This window comes from Callithrix jacchus, chromosome 5 (genome assembly GCF_049354715.1).
Source record: "Callithrix jacchus isolate 240 chromosome 5, calJac240_pri, whole genome shotgun sequence".
Classification (NCBI taxonomy): domain Eukaryota; kingdom Metazoa; phylum Chordata; class Mammalia; order Primates; family Cebidae; genus Callithrix; species Callithrix jacchus.
The window spans coordinates 92270279-92290228 of NC_133506.1; the positions used below are offsets into that span (position 1 = coordinate 92270279).

The 19950-nt window shown below is 40.3% G+C and overlaps 1 protein-coding gene and 1 long non-coding RNA gene across 2 annotated transcripts; one reads left to right on the plus strand and one right to left on the minus strand.

Annotated features, from left to right (window-relative positions):
• Nucleotides 1–5899: 5899 nt before the first annotated feature.
• LOC103793321 (uncharacterized) lies at nucleotides 5900–14287 on the minus strand. The gene is made up of 3 exons (XR_620329.5): nucleotides 14238–14287; nucleotides 10616–10677; nucleotides 5900–9130 (listed from the first exon to the last, which is right to left on the minus strand). It is a non-coding gene; the product is annotated as an uncharacterized LOC103793321 (long non-coding RNA).
• On the plus strand, nucleotides 7098–13225 carry KRT40 (keratin 40). The gene is made up of 7 exons (XM_002748575.6): nucleotides 7098–7585; nucleotides 8281–8363; nucleotides 8995–9151; nucleotides 9980–10141; nucleotides 10221–10346; nucleotides 12006–12226; nucleotides 12728–13225. The coding sequence occupies exons 1-7, from the start codon at nucleotides 7139–7141 to the stop codon at nucleotides 12825–12827; spliced, it is 1296 nt and encodes a 431-aa protein (XP_002748621.2). The 5' UTR covers nucleotides 7098–7138; the 3' UTR covers nucleotides 12828–13225.
• Nucleotides 14288–19950: the final 5663 nt, after the last annotated feature.

Here is a 19950-nt window from a genome sequence, read left to right on the forward strand (position 1 = left end):
AATACATGGGTAAAATATGAGACTTTCTCTTTTTCCTTTTCTCAATATTCTAAAAGACAATTCTTTAAAGCAAAAACAATGGCATTGTGGGGTTTCTATATACAGAGGTAAGCAATTTGACAGTAATAGCACAAAGAATAGAAAGGGGCAAAAAGAACTCTACTGTGGTGAAGTTCTCATACTTTATATAGAGTTCTACAATATTAATTCCAAATGGACTGTAATAATATAAAGAGGCATATCATAATCCTGGGAGAACTCCCCCACCCTTTAGAAAAACCACTAAAAGATACAGACTTATAAAGCTAGTATGGAAAATAAAGTAGAATGTTCGACTAGCCCAAAAGGAGATGAGAAACAAAAGAGAAAGGAACCAAAAACATGTGGAAATAGAAAACAAATAGCAAGATGGTAGACTTTGAACCAACATGATCAGTAATTACATTAGATATAAAGTAAGTACTCCAGTAAAAAGTCAGAGGATGTCAGATTGGATTTAAAAAGAAAACCTAACTCTATGCTGTTTAAAAGAGAGTCACTTTAAATATAAAAGCAGAAGAAAACTGAATGCTATAGTCTGAAAGAAAGATATACCATGCAAATAGTAATGATAAGACAGAAGTCTGGTCATTTAAATATTAGATGATTTTTAAGGCGATATTTCATAATGAAAAAAGGGGAAATTCATTAGGGAGTCCTACAATTAATAAGAATATAACCCAGTAATAGAGTTTCAAGATAAATAAAGCAAAAAAGCACAGAAATCAAGAGAGAAGTAGATAAATCCAAAATGACATTTGGTGATTTTAATAGCCCATGTCAGGAGCTGAGAGAACAACACACAGGTAAGAAAATTACCAGGGATAAACAAGATTTGAATAATAGTATCAAACGATTTTCCCAGTTGCATTCATAGAACATTACCCCTTATAATTGCAGAGTATACATTCTTTTTAAAGGCACAAGGAACTCTCACCAAAATAGATTATATTCATGGCCATTAAATTAGTCTCCATAAATTCCAAAATCTAACAAAAGATGTTGATCACAATGGAATTAAATGAGAAATCAAAAATAAATAAGATACTTAGAAAAATCACCAAATATTTGAAAATTAAACAAACACAGTTCTAATAACCTATGGAACAAATAATACATATCAATAAAACTTGAGAAATATTATGAGCTAAATGTTAATGGAAACACAAGATCTAAAAAATTTATGGGATATATATGGCATTGGATTAGTAGAAAACATACAGCAAATGATTATATTAGAAAATAAATAGCCTGGGGAGAAATGCCAAATGTGGGTGAAGGGGAGAAGGAAAGAAAAGTACACTGCCATGTGTGTTCCTATGCAACTATCTTGCATGCTCTGCTCATGTACCCCAAAACCTAAAATCCAATAAAAAATTAAAAAAAAAAAAAGAAAAGAAGATATTCATCTTTATCACCTTCATTTACATCTTCATCAATCATTTAAGTTTTCATTTTAACTAGACAGAAAAAGAACAATTAAAATTCAAAGTAAGTAGTAAGAAATCAGTAATAAACATAATATCAGGAATCAATGAAATAGAAAACAATTGAGGAAGTTAATGGAGCTAAGATTTGATTCTTTGAAAGGATTCATGAAGAACTTCTATTTAGTTATTTTATATTTAGCAAATAATAATTGTGTATATGTATATTTGTGGGGTACAATGTAATGTTTTGATTTATGTATACATTGTGGAAAGAGTAAATCAAGCTAATTAACATATCCATCACCTAACCATCTTACCATTGTTTTATGGTGAGAACATCAAAAATCTACTCTTTTAGCAACTTTGAAATATGCAACACATTAGTATTAATCTGATGAACATCTAGCCAGATTGATGGGGGAAGCATGAGCTAAAACACAAACTACCAATATCTGGAATTAAATAGTGCCTTATGTAGACACTACAGAGACTAAAAAGCATAATAAGGATTATTATGAACAACTTTATTTAAGTATTTTTGCAACTTAGGTGAGGTGAACAAACTCCTTGAAAAAAATGCAACTTTCACACAAAATGAAATATAACAACTGAATAGCATTGTGGGGTTTCCTATTGTAGAGGTAAGTAATTTGATTTGTTTTAAATATTTGATGTAGAAGTAATCAATTATATATAAATGCATATATATATATATATGTATATATTTTTTAATAGAGTCTGTCTCTCACCCAAGCTGGAGTGCAATGGTGTGATCTCAGCTCACTGCAAACTTTGCCTCCCAGGTTCCAGCAATGCTCATGCCTCGGCCTCCAGAATATCTAGGACTATAGGTGTTTGCCACTATGCCAAGCTAGTTTTTGCATTTTTAGTAGAGACAGGGTTTCACCATATTAGCCAGGCTGGTCTCAACCTCCTGCCTGTAAGTGATCTGCCTGCCTGGGCCTCCCAAAGTGCTGGGATTACTGACTTGAGCCACCATGCCCAGACTTTTTTTTTTTTCTAGTTCAGAAAAAAAAACAACTTTTTCACATTGGTGACTCCTGGAAGAGATGGCTTCACTGAACTCCATCAAATATTTAAAGAAGAAATAACACTAATCTTATAGAATCTCTCATGAAATAAAGAGGAAACATTTCCCAATTTAATTTATGAACTGTATTATTCCATTCTCACACTGCTATAAAGAAATACCTGAGACTGGATAATTTATAAAGGAAGGAGGTGTCATTGAGTCACAGTTCCACATGGCTTGGAAGGCCTCAGGAAACTTACAATAATGGTGGAAGGGGAAGCAGGCATGTCTTACATGGGGGCAGGTGAGAGAGGGCGTGTGAAGGAGGAACTGTCAAACACTTGCAAAACCATTAGATCTCCTGATAACTCACTCACTATCACAAGAACAGCATAGGAGAAACTGCCCCCAGGATCCAGTCACCTCCCACCAGGTCCCTACCCCAACACACGGGGACTTGGGGATTACAATTCGAGGTGAAGTTTGGGTGGGGACACAGCCAAACCAAATCATGAACTCAGTATTTAACCTTGATAGCAAAACCTAACAAGGCCATTACAAGAACAGAAAATTACAGGCAATATTTCTCATGAACATAGATGGGGGGAGAAAATCGGTTTGCTAATTCTATCAGCTAATTGAATAAGCAAGCTATATAAATGATAATGTAGAGTGACCAAGTCATTCAATATGATTGATCATATTGTAGGGTCCCCCAGTTCATCCCCACTTCTTTCTTTGCCTTGGGAAACACAGAGTGCCTTGACCACCCTTGTGGCCCAGCCAGCTGAGTGTTTCCCCTGCAGCCTGAACCTGAGTCGGGCCTTGAACGTTCCCAGGCACTATTAAAGTTATTTAGGTTGTTGTCCAAAACAGTAAAAATCAACCATGTTGCTACACGTAGATACTCGCCCTTGCCCTGAGTCAAAGTTCTTAAAGCTGCATGTAAACTCTTAGAACCTGATGCACAAATGTTAAAAGCAACAAGACAATTGCTACAGTGGAGATTCGTGCAAAGTGCTCTGGGAGGAGCCCATCTCAGCATGAGGTAGTTGAATGACCTTTCAGCTGAGTCTTGACATGTGAGTTCATCCAGGAAAGGAATGGCAGAAGAGGATTTGACCAAGAAAACAGTACTTAACAAAGCTTGAAGGATGGCTGGAGCTTGGGGTTTGTGAGAGAGAACATCAGGAAGTGAGCCAAGAAAGGTAAATTGGCACCAGGTTAGGGAAGTCATATTTGCCAAAGCAGAAAGTCTGCACTCCATAGGTGGAGAGTGACAAAAAACAGGTTTGTATTTTAAGAAAATGATTCTAGGTGGATGTTGTAGGATGAGCATATTATTATATGAAATAAACTACTATGTTATTCTTTTATTTTTTTAATCATGGCCTTTCATGATGTCTATTTCTTTTTGTCTATTCCCAGTGTTCCTTTCATCTGATGATAATGTGCTATAGAAATTGTCATGGGTTCTTGTGTCAGTTTGCCGAGAATGCAGCAAACATGTACCCCAAAATGTAAAATGCAATTAAAAAAAAAGAAATTGTCATGGTCATTAGTGACTATCTGGAGTTGGTGGCATGGGGGTAAGAAGAATTTATCAAGATAGGTGTGGGTAATGAAGGGCAGATTTATTAGACAAAGTATGAAAATAGGTTGCAAGGGAGCAACAGGCAGCACAGCAGAGAAGGAGCTGTCTTTAAGGAGACAAAGGCGTGCTGGGGGATTTACAGGATGGTGCTTGTGCTGTGTGCTGAAGAGAGTTTGTGCAGTACTGATAACACTAAGGCTGCAGTGAGCTAACTTTCATTTTTCTACCAGCCGAAAGTCTGGTGATAGCTGGGTGAAGGAGGATTGTGAGTTATTTGTGCAGGAGGGCTATGGGCTATGTGTCCTGGACCATGATGAAGGTAGGTCAGTCTTATAGCTTATCTGTGTAAGGCCGGTTGCCTGGCCAGGAGTCAAACGGACACACATCACTCTCCGTGCCTGGTAACTGTGTCATCACCCGAGCTCATTATCTGGCTTCTCCACAAAGCTTCCCTGCACCCGCCTCTGCATACCATGCCCAAGCCCACACTCAGCAGTAAATTATGCATCCAACCTCCAGCCTGCTGTTAAAAAACCCTGCAGAGAAAATTTTTTTTAAAGAAGCCCCACCGTTCCCTGCCCAGCAACAGCCTGCCCCATACGCCCCCGCTGGCAGGCCCATGTACCCAAGGTCCCGCCCAACTACCAATGGCAGCTAGTTTCATGTACTTCCTACTTTAACTCCATGTACTTCCTGCTCCTCAACAGCCAATAGAAATGCCTTCTCTTTGTTTCCCCAGTAGTCAATCAAGGCCCACTTAACCAAGGTCCTGCCTACCAATGGCAGCTGCTTTCATGTACTTCCTACTTTAATTCCATGTACTTCCTGCTCCTCAACAGCCAATAGAAATGCCTTCTCTTTGTTTCCCCAGTAGTCAATCAAGGCCCACTTACCCAAAGTACCGCCCACCTACCAATGGCAGCTAGTTTCATGTACTTCCTACTTTAACTCCATATACTTCCTACTCTTCAACAGCCAATAGAAATGCCTTCTCTTTGTTTCCCCAGTAACCAATCAATTGCCTGCACACCCCCTAAAACCCCACGCCCTGAACAGCTGGGCGGGACTTCTCTGGCCCCTCTTGGACCACTGAGGTTGCCTGGGAGCTGAATAAATTAGCTTCTCACTATTTTTCATACCTGCCTCAGTTTCCTTATTTTACCTCAGCAATAAATCTTACAATCTGTTTGTTTGTTTTTGCTTTCCTGTGGTCCTGCAAGCCTGACTTCTTTTCCCTAAGGAGGGCATCACAGAAATGAATTCTGGGCAATTTCCATATTCTACAATGGAGACTACAGCTGTAGATTATTATACAACATTACCTAATTCATCAAGACCAACATAAACAGTCCTGCCCTGCAGGACAATAACCAGTAACCAACACTTTACAATTAGAATTAGTTCAAGACAAAAGGAAATATTTTCCATTTTACCTGCAATTGCGTTACTGCATTTTAGCTAAGTGGAACCTGTGACGGGCCACCAAAACATGGGTTTTCTTCAAAGATGTTTTTCTTTTGACTCATTAAGTTACTGCGAAAAGATCGTTTTCTTTCAGAGAGTTGTGATTTTTTTGAAAGTGTTTTTGAATCCTTGAACTTGTGTTTGTTGCAAAGCAGCATCAGCATACCATGAAGCACTCTAAAAACTTTTCTCATAAGTGTTGATGTGTAAAGAGAATCACTAAATTCAAACTCAACTCTGCCCAGGGAGTAAGAGACTATTTTAACTCACTTACATATGTTCTCTGGCTTGGTTTGGTTTGGTTTCTCTTCTCAGCTACCCAGGAAGCAGCACTCAAGATTAGGAGAAGAAATAAGTTTATTTTGGATCATAAATTTTTTAACTTTTTCAGATTAATGTGTTTTTTTCCTATAATGTTCTTAAAAATTCTAGAGGCAATTTTCTCTGTGCACCTTTGAAAATGAAATACATGTCATGACTAACGCTAAGCAAAGTGAAATAGATTGTACTTCATAACGGAGGTGAAATTCAAGAGAGAATCCAAAAAAGTCACACATCTCAAGCTCCTATCTGTCAGATTTGGCATCAGAGATTTCAACCAGTGGAATTAGTCATTTGGAACCTGAATAGAATTTTATTTCCCAAGTTCCAGTATGTTTATACATCTCAGAAGCAAAGACTCCTGTGGGTTCCTCCCTCTTTTCTGAAGTATAATCACTGAGGAATTCCCAAGGGACTAAAAGATTATAACTTAGAAAATTTATATTTCACTCTTATTAGGAATACAGGTAAAATTGTATGACTTATCTAAAAATAAGAAGTGTGGAGAAGGCAAGTTTCAGGAAGTCAAAGATCATAATTCCAGCTCTAACCAATATATATTTTAACTTACAGGAAACAAGTTATTCCTATCAGTTGTGTAAAGAGACTTTTCCATTTGTATGCAGGTAGACATGGTTTGTACACACACACACACACTCACACTCTTTAAACCCAGTATATACCTCACTTCTCCAGTCCTGTCAGCACATGCTCTAAGATCACAAAAAGCACTGGAAGATTGCTAACCACACTGACCATTTTTATAGTGGTGGACAAACAAATGAATGTCCTTTTATGAGCCGTAATACTAATTTTAAAGAAGACACAAGCAATCAATGCACAGAATCAAAATCTGTGGGAATATTAATTTCCTGATTTGTAATGAGTTGTATCTATAATTATTGATTGGCCAAATGTTCTCTTTCTTTTCTTATTCTGTCAAAAAGACAATGCTTCCTATGATGATTTTCTGAAATAAGTGTTTTGTCTTGCACATGGAAATGGTGTGGGCCCTGCTTTGGTAACCTAAAGTTATCCCCCTTTTATGAGGCATACAACTCTTCTTCAGTAAATAAACAACTCTAATGAGATGTTTGTATAAAAACCGGCACCATCAATGATGACGAAAACATCCGGTGCAGTCTGTAAACACCCATTTTGAGGGGGCGCTATATAAAACTCTCAGGAGGGAAGGAGTGTTTTGGAGTCAAGGCAACTGGTGTTTTGCAGCCAGTCTCTGTCTTTGCTTCTAGAAGGATGTCTTCTGACTGCTCCTCCACGCTCTGCTCTCCTGAGTCCTGTACCAGGGCTTCCTGTTGTGCACCTGCCTCAAGCTGTTCCATGGAGACAGCTTGTCTCCCCGGTTCCTGTGCTGCATCCCGATGTCAGACCCCTAGCTCCCTTTCCAGGTCTCTCGGGCTGACCGGTTGCCTCCTGCCATGCTACTTTACTGGGAGTTGTAGTAGTCCCTGCTTGGTGGGGAACTGTGCCTGGTGTGAGGATGGAGTGTTCACTAGCAATGAGAAGGAGACGATGCAGTTCCTGAATGACAGACTCGCCAACTATCTGGAGAAGGTGCGCAGCCTGGAGGAGACCAATGCAGAGCTGGAATCCAGGATCCAAGAGCAATGTGAACAGGATATCCCACTGGCATGTCCCGATTATCAGTGTTACTTCAACACCATTGAAGATCTCCAACAAAAGGTGCATGTCCTGTTGCCCTAGTGCTCCAGCTTCTCGATCTATGGTTTGCTTTATCTTTCTACTAGAAGGTGCTGTTTTACAGAAGGAAACCAAGAGAAAGGAGAGTTCTACAAGTTAATGGTACATAGGGAAGAGCACTGTGCTGGAAGTCGGGAAACCTCAGTCCCACCCCTAAAGCTACCCCTGATTACTGAGTAACTATAACAAAGTAACTTGTCTGTGGACTTTTCCTTCGTCATCTATAGAATGCAAAAAGACTGTGTTATATCCAAAATCGCTTTTGTATGTGACACTGAACATTTATATTATCTGAACACAGATCATGAAATGCCATCTTTTTAACCACCTAGTCATTTTCTTCTCTCCCTGATGAATTTCCATTATGGGAGAGGGTATAGTCATAATACAAACTACTGATGGAGAAAAACGTTAATGGCGTTCCACTGCCTAGGAATAGTGCAAAATGTCTTATGTTATGAGAAAAAGTGAACCTTTTTATGTCTCTATTTTGTTTCTGAATTGGCACTGCTTGTTTGCTTCATCAAGTGACACGGTGAATACGGAAAGCAGCTAACGGCCATTTTACACTTTCTTATAAAGACTTTCAAAGGATAACTAATGGCATAGCTGTTGGATAGTAGTTTATTTAGGTTTCTCTCAAAGAATACTTTATTAAATAAGGACTTTCTTCACAGATCTTATGCACGAAGGCAGAGAATTCTAGACTTGCTGTACAGCTTGACAACTGCAAACTGGCCACTGAGGATTTTAAGTCAAAGTGAGTTGAATTTTATTTAATTTATTTATTTTGAGGTGGAGTTTCCCTCGTTGCTCAGGCTGGAGTGCAGTGGCACTATCATGGTTCACTGCAACCTCCGCCTCCTGCGTTTGAGCGAGTCTCCTGCCTCAGTCTCCCAGGTAGCTGCGATTACAGACAGGCATGTGCTGCCATGCCCAGCTAATTTTTGTATTTTTAGTAGAGAAGAGGTTTCACCATGCTGGCCAGAATGGTCTCAAACTCCTGACCTTAGGTGATCTGCCTGCCTTGGCCTCCCAAAGTGCTGGGATTACAGGCATGAGCCACCACACCCAGGCTTAATTTTATTTTGAAAATAATTTATGGCGCTCTCTCTCTCTCTCTCTCTCTCTCTCTCTCACACACACACACACACACACACACACACAAACACACACACACTCTCTCTCTCTCTCACACACACACACAAATATTCTCTATATAATATCTTAAAGTTAAGAATGTCTTAAAAGCTTGAATTTATCATTACTCAGGAATTAAGAGAAATTCTGCATGTGGCTTCCTGAAATTCATATGTCGATCCTCCATGTATCCTCACACTTTGCACAGCATTCAACAGAATAAGTGTTGGATTTCTCTTTTGCTGTGAAAGGTACGACAGTGAACTGTCCCTTCGCCAGCTGTTACAGGCTGACATCAGCGGCCTGCATGGAATCCTGGATGAGCTGACCTTGTGCAAATCCGACCTGGAGGCCCATGTGGAGTCTCTGAAGGAAGATCTTCTTTGCCTTAAGAAAACCCATGAAGAGGTAAGGAAAGTGGCAACTCCGTTGAAGGACTCCAAGAGTGACATAGTTACACTGACAGATGATCTGTTGATGTTTGTGAATAGAACTAGGGCAGATGTTGCTTAAGCTAGACTAAAACTGCTCAAGGCATTATTACTGCTCAGCCTGATCATTCCAGTGTGTCTCTGAATTAAGATGTGAAATACCCCTGGCCAGTGCCAGACGAAGAAATCAAACTCTTCTCCTGCCCCTGCCTTTGTGGAGAAGGTGAATAACTCCACAAATGGCTTTCCTTGGAGGTTTTATGCCACTCCTAATTCCAATCCACCGGCTATAAAAATCAGGCTGAGAAACAGACTGTGAAGGCCATTTCAAAAAGAGAGAAAGACCCGTGCACTATCTGGACCAGTGTTTTTAAATATTCCACATTTATAAACTTTTAAAACTCATAAAATATAAAGCAATTGATATATTAATAAAGCTAGAAAATGAAAAGCTGAATGACGTAACAAATTACTTTGCTCTTTGAACATTTTTTGATGGCAATCATAGCTAACATTCATCGAGAACTTACTATGTGCCAGGACATTTATAAGTTAATTATATGTAGATTAATTCTTCTAGATCTCACAATAACCTTTGGGAGAAATGTCCAATTATTATGCCCATTTTACAGATGAAGCAACTGAGACCCTTGTAAGTGGTGAAAAGAGATTCAGCCTAGGCAATCTGAATAAAAATCTCACACTTTTACCCACTACTCCAAAAAACAGAAGTGGAGCGCTATTGGATGTCAAATGGAATTTTTTTCACCATTCTGTGACATTCTTTACACCATTCCACTTTCAGGAGGTCAACTTGCTTCGTGGACAGCTTGGCGACCACCTCAGTGTGGAGCTAGATACTGCCCCCACCCTTGACCTCAACAGGGTCCTGGATGAGATGCGCTGTCAGTATGAAACCGTGCTGGCCAACAACCGCAGAGAAGCAGAAGAATGGTTCGCTGTTCAGGTCAGCACCCAGATCAAAAAAATGGCAGGCTTACAGACTTCTGCCTTTTTTGAATTCTCTAATGGTACCTGTGTTTCAGACAGAAGAGCTGAATCAGCAGCAACTGTCCAGCGCGGAGCAGCTGCAGGGCTGCCAGACAGAGATCTTGGAACTGAAACGCACAGCCAATGCTCTGGAAATTGAGCTCCAAGCACAGCAAAGCCTGGTGTGTGAGGCAAAGGCAGTGTCTGTTGTGTCACTGATAAGTCCGGCCCTGAGATGTTAAGCCCTCTTCCATATCTGGGGATCATATTTCCTTGCCTTTCCCAAGTACTGTCATTTACCCAGCTATTAATAGAAGCAGAAGTGACAAGTCGACAGCTCGTATTGCTCTCTAAGATGCCTCGCCTTCACTCTTGGGCTTGAGTCTGATGCTTCGGCAGCTTTCAGAGACAGGGAGGGGGAAGCAGAGACCTCCAGGCCAAGGTCACTTACTCATTCCAGCAGGTTTTAATTCTCCTTTGATTCAGGCCAGTTTTCCGGGCTCACTGTCATATCTAAAACAAAGAGTCATTTTCAAACGTTTCATCCTACCATTTCCTGGGATCTATACTTCAACCTGACACTTCACTGCCTCCCAGCCCACTCAAGCAACAAGAACACCATGCGTTCAAGATTACATTCACCCGTTCTGGTCAAGCACCACTGTGTGCATTTCATTAGGTCCTGCAGAGAGTACCTAGAAGAATGATGATAGCTGAGCATTCATCCTGTGAGAGGCATCATGCTCATTTAAGCCTCACAATAACTTTATGGGATAGATACCTTTATCCCATAACACAGATAAGGAAAACGGAGACTCAGATTAAGTAATTTGCAAAGGATGTAATTCTAAGAGGCAAACATGGAAGCTGAATTCAGCCAGTCAAATCCCAGAGTCTCTTCTCGCTCTCTGTTTAAATTTATTTTTTATTGATATATTGTAAATATTTATGGAGTACATGAGAAACTTTGTTAGATGCATAGAATGTGTAATGATCAAGGCAAGATATTTAGGGCATCCGTAACCTCCAGTATTTATTAATTCTGTGTGCTGGGAACATTTCAAGTCTTCTCTTCTAGCTATTTTGAAATACACAGTGTGTTGTTGTTAACTGTAGCCACCCTTCTCTACTGTCCAACATGCAAACATATTCCTTCTATGTAACTGTATGTTTGTACCCATTAACCAACCTCTCTTCATCCCCTTACCACACATATACCCTTTCCAGCCTCAGTACCCAGAGCCTCTTCTCTTAACAGCACTATACTATCCCTCCCTGCCAAGAGCCCAAACTCAATGTTTCCCCTCAAATGCTGTTGATAGTCCTTAAGCTTCACAAATACGGCGTGGATTGCTGCAGTCGTAGTGGTGGTAGTAATAGCTGACATGTAGAACAGTGGTAGTATGGCTGGCACTGTCCTAAGTGCTTTACACATACTAACTCTTAATCTTCACAACCCTCTAATGAGACAAAGACTTTGCATTCCCCAATATATAGAGAATAAAACTGAGGCTCATAGAAGGTAAATAATTTGCCACTAGTCACATAGCTAGAAAAGGGTAGAGTAAGGATTTGAAAGTAGGCACTGTTGTGGCTGGGCACAGTGGCTCACACCTGTAATCCAGCACTTTGGGTGGCGGAGGCGGGTGACCAGCCTGAGCAACATGGTGAAACGCCACTTCTACTAAAATACAAAAAATTAGCTGGGCATGGTGGCAGGAGCCTGTAGTCCCAGCTACTCGGGAGGCTGAGGCAGGAGAATTGCTTGGATCTGGGAGGCAGAAGGCTCTGGCCCCAGAGACTGCACTTCATGGTCCTTTGGACAATGTTTCCTCCTGCAGACAGACTCTCTGGAATGCACCGTGGCAGAAACCGAGGCCCAGTACAGCTCCCAGCTGGCCCAGATTCAGTGCCTGATCGATAACGTGGAGAACCAGCTGGCCGAGATCCGCTGCGACCTAGAGCGACAGAACCAGGAGTACCAAGTGCTGTTGGATGTGAAGGCCCGGCTGGAGGGCGAAATCAACACGTACCAGGGCCTGCTGGAGAGCGAGGACAGCAGGCAAGTTCCACAGTTACTCATGAAACCCCTCAGAGTCTCAAAGACGCTGATGTGAGAGAATCCTGTTTCCCCAACATCTGGCCCAGTTCAAACCTCCCTAATGTGTTCAGGGATCTTCTTAAAAGAGTGCTCAAAAGTAGCTGAGGCTAAGCACATGACATGAGAACTATTTTTTAAATATTCTAAAGGCAGATTAATTATTAGTGTCACATGTCATGCTGGCACCTCCCTTTGTTCCTGTTTTCCACTCACGGAAAATCAGGAATAGGCCTAAGATAACATTTGCAAATTCAAGAAAAAAGATAAAAGACTATTCAACTGCCACTGTGAACATGAAGTGGCAATTCTGGGCACAAAGAAGAAATAGCCTTTGGTCAATGCTATTGTGCAGAGTTTTTTTCAGAACGTAAATTATAGGGCAAGTTTTGACATGGTTTTTCTGAATTGCCATTTTATCAAGATTCCCTTGTTAAGCTTAGTTTAAAATCGATTTTCCCCCAGGCTTTCCTGTAACACATGTTCGACCACATGCACGCTGAGCAACACTTGTGAGCCATGCTCAGCCTATGTAATCTGCACAGTTGAAAACTGCTGTTTGTGAATGTGAAGGACAGCAGGTGGAGGAATCAAAGCCAGCAGCGTCCTAGAAAGGAGACGAGGCTTCAACCAGGGACACCCAAACCGGAAGCACAAGTCCAGGGGGCTTTCGTATCCCGGAATTGCCCTCCAGGCATCCTCAGTCTTTCTGCTTCACTATTTCCTCTCCTTCTGGCTTATTTGTGGTATGCTGGGAGCCCATAAAGCATTCTTGCTAATCTCCAAATAAAATATGTTTTCTTCCTTTAGCATGGTAAGTATAGCTCTGTGGCTGATTGCTGTTCGTGGAATATTTATCTTATGGCAAGGGAATCATCTAAACCCATAACCATAGTTTCAATGTATATAAACCCAGATTGAAAATATTTTTTAACTCCTGAAATACAAATAAATTAATGAACCCATGCAAAATGTCATATATCTTAGAAGATAGTTGTATGTATCTTTCTGAGAGAAAATTTAGGAACAAAATATGATAAAATTTATTTTTTGATTATGAAAGTACTAGATTCTCTTTTTTAAAATTTTGGCTCATTGAAAGGGAAGGGGTTACTTACAATTTCATCTTCCAAACAGCCATTGTCCATAGTTTGGGTTTTCCACATAGCTATAATCATACTTACATATGCACACAGTTGTGTAATCTTTCTTTCATTAATGTCATCTGAGCATTTTTAATTTTCATAAAAATGTAATGTTGTACCATCATTTTACTGGTTGCATAGTGTACCATAAGGTGCATTGGTCTGTTACTGGACATTTAGGTTATAAGAATAATTATTCTCATACATTTAAGAAACAAGGTAGAGAACTTCCAGAATGATGAAGTAGGTGCATATTTCCATATTCCTCCTTCCAAGTCTACCTAAAAATGCTGGAAACTACATATAAAATAAACATAAGAAGGCTCTGAAAGGTAGACGAAGAAGGCAAACCACCTAAAGGTATTGAGACCCCAGGAGTGACACTGTGGTGGGCTCCCTGGATTATCTTTTTATCTGATATATCCCAAAGTGGGAGCTGGAGAAACCAATAACCAGAAACACCAACAGGTGCAGACAAAACAAATAAACAGGAAGAGCTTGCTCTGCTTAGCTAAAGAATCAGAAAAGCAGCAGCCTAGAAAGACAGAAAACCTTAAGACAGTAACCACTCAACTCAGCCAGACACCACAGAAAATGTCCTTTCGCCCACCCCTATCCACACCAGGAAAGGCCAGGTAGCCAGTCCAGACTTCTGTCCTTCCCAGGCTGTCACAAGGCACTCAAACTTCCCCACTGGGGTGGAGTCAGGGAAGGCTAAGTGAGAGATCCAGGACTTTCATTCCTGCTACGAGATGTGGAAGCACCCCCCTTCCACCACCACCACCACCACCACGGTGTCAGTGGAGATCACACAGGCAGTCCAGACTTACCTCTGCAGGCTGCAGTGAGGCTCTCTCTTCTTCTCTAGGGCTAGTGTCACAAGAGGCCTGCTGGACAGCCAGGACTCTTTCCCTCCCCCAGCAGTACCAAGGCCACTCCCCCATGCAGTGTCAGTGGAATCTGCATGGAAGCAATACCAAGTTATTTCTGCCCCCCCCCGGCCAGGGTGGTATCTGCAGAGGTCAGGTAAGGAGTCTAAAATCCCCCCTCCCAGCAGTGATGAGGAGCCCTCCCCTTGGGTGTCCACAGAGGCAAAGTGAAGAGAACCTGTATTTCCACTCCCGCCTGTTCGGAATGAAGCAGCATCCCCTTCCCCTACCAAAACAGTGTCAGAGACCAGCTAGAACGGAAGATTAAATAATAACCTGAATTTTATGACATAATACCCCAACATCCAGGTTTCGATCAAAAATTGCTCTTCATACCAAGGACCATAAAATCTCAACTTACATGAGAAAAGACAGTCAACAAATTCCAACATCAAGAGGAAAAAGATGTTAGAATTAACCGACAAGGGTTTTTAACTTTTTATTTTTTATTTTTCTGGGTACATAGTAGATGTATATATTTTGGTACACTGCTGGTGGGAGTGTAAATTAGTTCAACCATTGTGGAAGACAGTGTGGCGATTCCTCAAGGATCTAGAAATAGAAATTCCGCTTGACCCCACAATTCCATTACTGGGTATATATCAAAAGGATTATAAATCATTCTGTTATAAAGACACTTGCACATATATGTTCATTGTGGCACTGTTTACAATAGCAAAGACTTGGAACCAACCCAAATGCCCATCGATGATAGACTGGACAAGGAAAATGTGGCACATATTTACCAGGGAATACTATGTAGCCATAAAAAATGATGTCCTTAGTAGGGACATGGATGAATCTGGAAACCATAATTCTCAGCAAACTGAAACAAGAACAGAAAATCAAACACTGCATGTTCTTACTCATAAGCATGTGTTGAACAATGAGAACACATGGACACAGGGAGGGGAGCATCACACACTGGGGTCTGTTGGTGGGGCTAGAGGAGGGACAGCAGTGGGTGGAGAGGTTGGGGAGGGATAACATGGGGAGAACCAGATACAGGTGACGGGGAGATGGAGGCAGAAAATCACATTGCCATGTGTGTACTTATGCAACAATCCTGCATGATTTGCACATGTACCCCAGAACCTAAAGTACAATACAAAACTTATGAAAGCAGTAGGAGAGACATGACACTTTACCAACAGAAGAAAACAATTTAAATGATGGCAGGTCTGTCACCATAATCCATGGAAACCAATAGGAAGTAGTACGATAGTCTCCAAATGCTAAAAGATAAAAACTGTCAAGCCAGATTTACAGACCCTATGAAAATATCCTTCAGAAAATCAAAGAGAAATCAAGATATTCAGACGAAGGCAACTTAAAAGATGTGGTTGCCAGGAAACCTACCTAAAATGATGATTAAAGAAAGTTCTCTAAACACAAACGAAACTATAAAATAAGGAAACTTGGAACATCAGACAGGAAAAAATATAATAAAAAATTAATATATGAATAATTTAAATAAATTTCTTTCTCTTCCTGAGTTTTCTAAATTAAGTTTCATGGTTGATGCAAGAAGTATAATACTGTCTGATCAGTTCTCAGTATATGTGTAGAAGATATTTAAGACAATTATATTAAAACGGAGGTGAGTAAAGGAATTTAAACAGAGGTAAGTTTTCTACGCTTCACTTAAACTGATAGAACATTAAAAACTAGTGGACAATGGTAAAAAATTAAAAGTTAAAAAGTCCCTGAATTCTAGGTTCTGCATAGGGACCCTCATGCAATAGCCTCAAACATTACCTGCTTTAAATGCAAGAAGCACTTAACGATTCAGGGACTCACACTTCTCAGTGTAAATTTAATATTTACAATTCATGGATTCCTCACTGGCTCTCCAGAGGCAGATAAGGCCTTCTTAGTCCTCAGCTACTGGGCTCAGGCTGGCCCTAGTGCCCATTCTTCCTATGTTGTGCACAACCCCTTTCTTAGAAAGACAGAGGACAGAGCTGTCAAGAACTTTCTATCACTTCCAGATTTGATCTTCCAGGGCAGTGTGGACTAGAGTTTTTACAGATGAGATTCTTGAAAATGACACTCAAAAAAAAAGAAAAGAAAAGACAGAAGCACTTCTAGAAAGTGCTGCCTTCTCAGTTTCTGTGGCAGGGAAGAGACAGCCCAAAGGTCTTCAACCGGACAACAGAGCCTTGCTAATACCCTGCCTAACTGCAAAGGGGCAACGGAGAGTAAGTCTCCCATGTGCCCAAATGGAGAGGACAGCCAGATATGCATGAACCCTAGAATCTCTTTCAGGACAGTCTTGAAACACACAGATGAGGAAAGGGTAGAGGGAACCCCAACAATAAATGTGCAGTGGAGGGACAGGGCAGGAAGAGTTGAGCAATGGCAAAGGATGCAGTCGGGCTAGAATGGATGGAGTGGGTCGGGGTCCAGGAATATGAGGTAAAGTCAGCTGCGTCGAGACTGTGGAGGGCCTTGATTGCCAGGCAAACAAGAATTTGAGCCTTGCTCTGTCTACAGGAAGGTTGAACATTTCTGCACTTGCAGTGGAGCTGTATGACAGTAGATAAAGAAGCTCTCCAAGGTGGAGTATATATTAAAGTGATTACAGGCTAGTCAGATTGACAAAAGTTAACAAATGACCTGGTGGCAGAAAAATAAAGGTGACAAATATCCACTATTCTGTCAGAAGTTTGATAATGAAAAGAAGGCAGAAGCCACCTTCATGGAAGAAGGGCCTTATGGTTATGGGTCAGACATATTGTAGGATCAGGTAACAGACGTGCTTATAGGGAAAGGAAAAATGATCCAATAGTAAAGAAGACATAAAGGAGGCAGGAAAAGGGGAGAGCCTGATGGATGACATGTTGCCCTGAAGAAATCAAAAGAGAATCAGCCATGGGAGGAAGAAACAACTCTGCTTGTGAGACACAAGAGGAAAAGAATAAAAATTATAAGACAGAAAGGTATGGAAGCAGAAAAAAACTCTGAAAAACTAACGAAGCAGAAACGTTAGGTTTTCAGTCAATTTTTCTGATGATTCTAAAAGGGATACATTCAATTTGTGAAATGTATATAAAAACATAAATAAGAAAATAACAATCATCAATAACTACAAAATGCAAAGAATTTCACTGCTAACCTCTTGATGTAGTTTCTTTGAGTCTTTTTAATACATTTTCAAACTTATAGACTATTGCAAACACTGCTATTTTATGGAGTCGAATTTATCGCATTTTTTACAGTTTCTTAATTTCAAGTCACTGTTACAATGGCCTTCCTCATCTGAATTTGTAAAATAATTCACCTTTATTTTCTTTTAGTACATTTATGACTTCCACTTTTCACATTTGAATCTTTGATCCATTTGTAGTTTAAGTATATGGATAAAGTATTGAACATCCGTGCAGCTACCCAGTTGTATCAAATCTTAACTTTTTATGTTAACCTTACTTTACTGAGATATAATTTTCTTTTCTTAAAATTATACTTTAAGTTCTGGGGTACATGTGCAGAACTTGCAGGTTTGTTACATAGGTATACATGTGCCATGGTGGTTTACTGCATCCATCTCCCTGTCATCTACATTAGATATTTCTCCTAATGTCAGCCCTCCTCAATCCCCTCACCCCCTGCTATCCCTCCCCTAGCTCCCCAACCCCCCAACAAGCCCCAACGGGTAATGTTCCCCTCCCTATGTCCATGTGTTCTCATTGTTCAACACCCACTTATGAGTGAGAACATGCAGTGTTTGGTTTTCTATTCTTGTGTCGGTTTGCTGAGAATGATGGTTTCCAGATTTATCCATGCCTCTGCAAAGGACATGAACTCATCCCTTTTTTTGACTGCATAGTATTCTATGTGTACATGTGCCACATTTTCTTTATGCAGTCTATCATTGATGGGCATTTGGATTGGTTCCAAGTCTTTGCTGTTCTAAATAGTGCTGCAGTAAACATATGTGTGCATGTGTCTTTATAACTGAATGTTTTAGAATCCTTTGGGTATATATCCAGTAATGGGATTGCTGGGTCATATGGTATTTCTAGTTCTAGATCCTTGAGGAATTGCCACACTGTATTCCACAGTGGTTGAATTAATTTGCACTTTCACCAACAATATAAAAGCATTCCTATTTCACCACATCCTCTCCAGCATCTGTTGTCTCCTGATTTTTTTAATGATCGCCATTCTAACTGGCGTGAAATGGTATCTCAATGTGGTTTTGATTTGCATTTTTCTAATGACCAGTGATGATGAGCTTTTTTTTCCATATGTTTGTTGGCTGCATAAATGTCTTAAAGGACTTCATGACTAAAACACCAAAAGCAATGGCAACAAAAGCCAAAATAGACAGATGGGAGCTAATTAAATTTAAGAGCTTCTGCACAGCAAAAGAAACTATCATTAGAGTGAACTGGCAACCAACAGAACGGGAAAAAAGATTTTGTGATCTACCCATCTGACAAAGGGATAATTTTCATGGACTAAAATGCCTCAATTGAAAGTATGCAGGTCAGACCGGGCATAGCGGCTCATGATTGTAATCCTAGTGCTTTGGGAGGCCAAGGTGGGAGGATCACTTGAGGTTAAGTGTTTGAGACCAGCCTAGGCAACATAATGAGGCCCCATCTCTATAAAAATCTGTTTTAAAATTAGCCAGGCATAGTGGCATGTACCTGTAGTCCCAGCTACTTAGGAAGCTGAGGTGGGAAGATCACTTGAGCCCAGGAGTTCAAGGTTGCAGTGGGCTATGATTATGCTACTGAACTCCAGCCTGAGCACTAGAGTGAGACCCTGTGTCTAAAAATAAAAATAAAAGTATGCCACTTCATGGAGTTTGAAAGCACATGAACTTGTGTAATCAACACCCAGATCAAGATACAGGATAGCATTTCAAAATGTAGAACATCAACCTTAGAAATTCCTTCTTGCTGTTTTCCAGCCAGCACATCTCTTCCACAGAGACAACCCCTGTTCTGATCTCTAACCATGCCAAAAATGAGTTTTGCCTGTTTTTGAAGTTAATATAAATGTAGGCATGCTGTGTGCACAATTTTGTGCCTGACTTCTTCAGCTCAACATGTTTTTGAGATTTTTCCATGGTGTCGTGAGTACAAGCAGTTCAAACACTTTTGTGTGTATAAAATAAATACGTTCATCTCTCTATCTCTCGTGGACATATACCTAGCCATAAAATGGCTGGGTCCTTGGTCCTTGGGGAGGTCCTGTGTGTGTGTGTGTGTGTGTATGTGTGTGTGTGTGCACGTGCGCGTGCGCCTGTGTGTAAAGTGCATGACTATAGTGCATATATATATAGTGAACGACTGTATAAATAAATACGTGTTTATTTTTATACACTATTTATATAGTCATGTACCACATAAGGACATTTCAGCCAACAATGGAATACACACATAAAAGATGTCCCAGAAAACTATAATGCCATATTTTAATGACATTTCAGTGAACAATGGAATACAGATACAAAAGTTGTCCCAGAAAAGTATAATGCCATGTTTTTATTGTACCTTTTCTATGTTTAAATGTGTTTATAGATACACAAATACTTACCATTATGTTACAATTGCCTACTGTACTCAGTACAGTAACATGCTGTGCAGGTTCATAGCCTACG

What these genes read in the sequence shown, in the direction of transcription:
- KRT40 (XM_002748575.6), top strand. Translation starts at nt 7,139, where the DNA reads ATGTCTTCTGACTGCTCCTCCACGCTCTGCTCTCCTGAGTCCTGTACC. An exon ending in ACTGAGGATTTTAAGTCAAA is followed by an intron (nt 8,364 to 8,994) that starts GTGAGTTGAATT and finishes TTGCTGTGAAAG; the next exon opens with GTACGACAGTGAACTGTCCC. An exon ending in TTAAGAAAACCCATGAAGAG is followed by an intron (nt 9,152 to 9,979) that starts GTAAGGAAAGTG and finishes TTCCACTTTCAG; the next exon opens with GAGGTCAACTTGCTTCGTGG.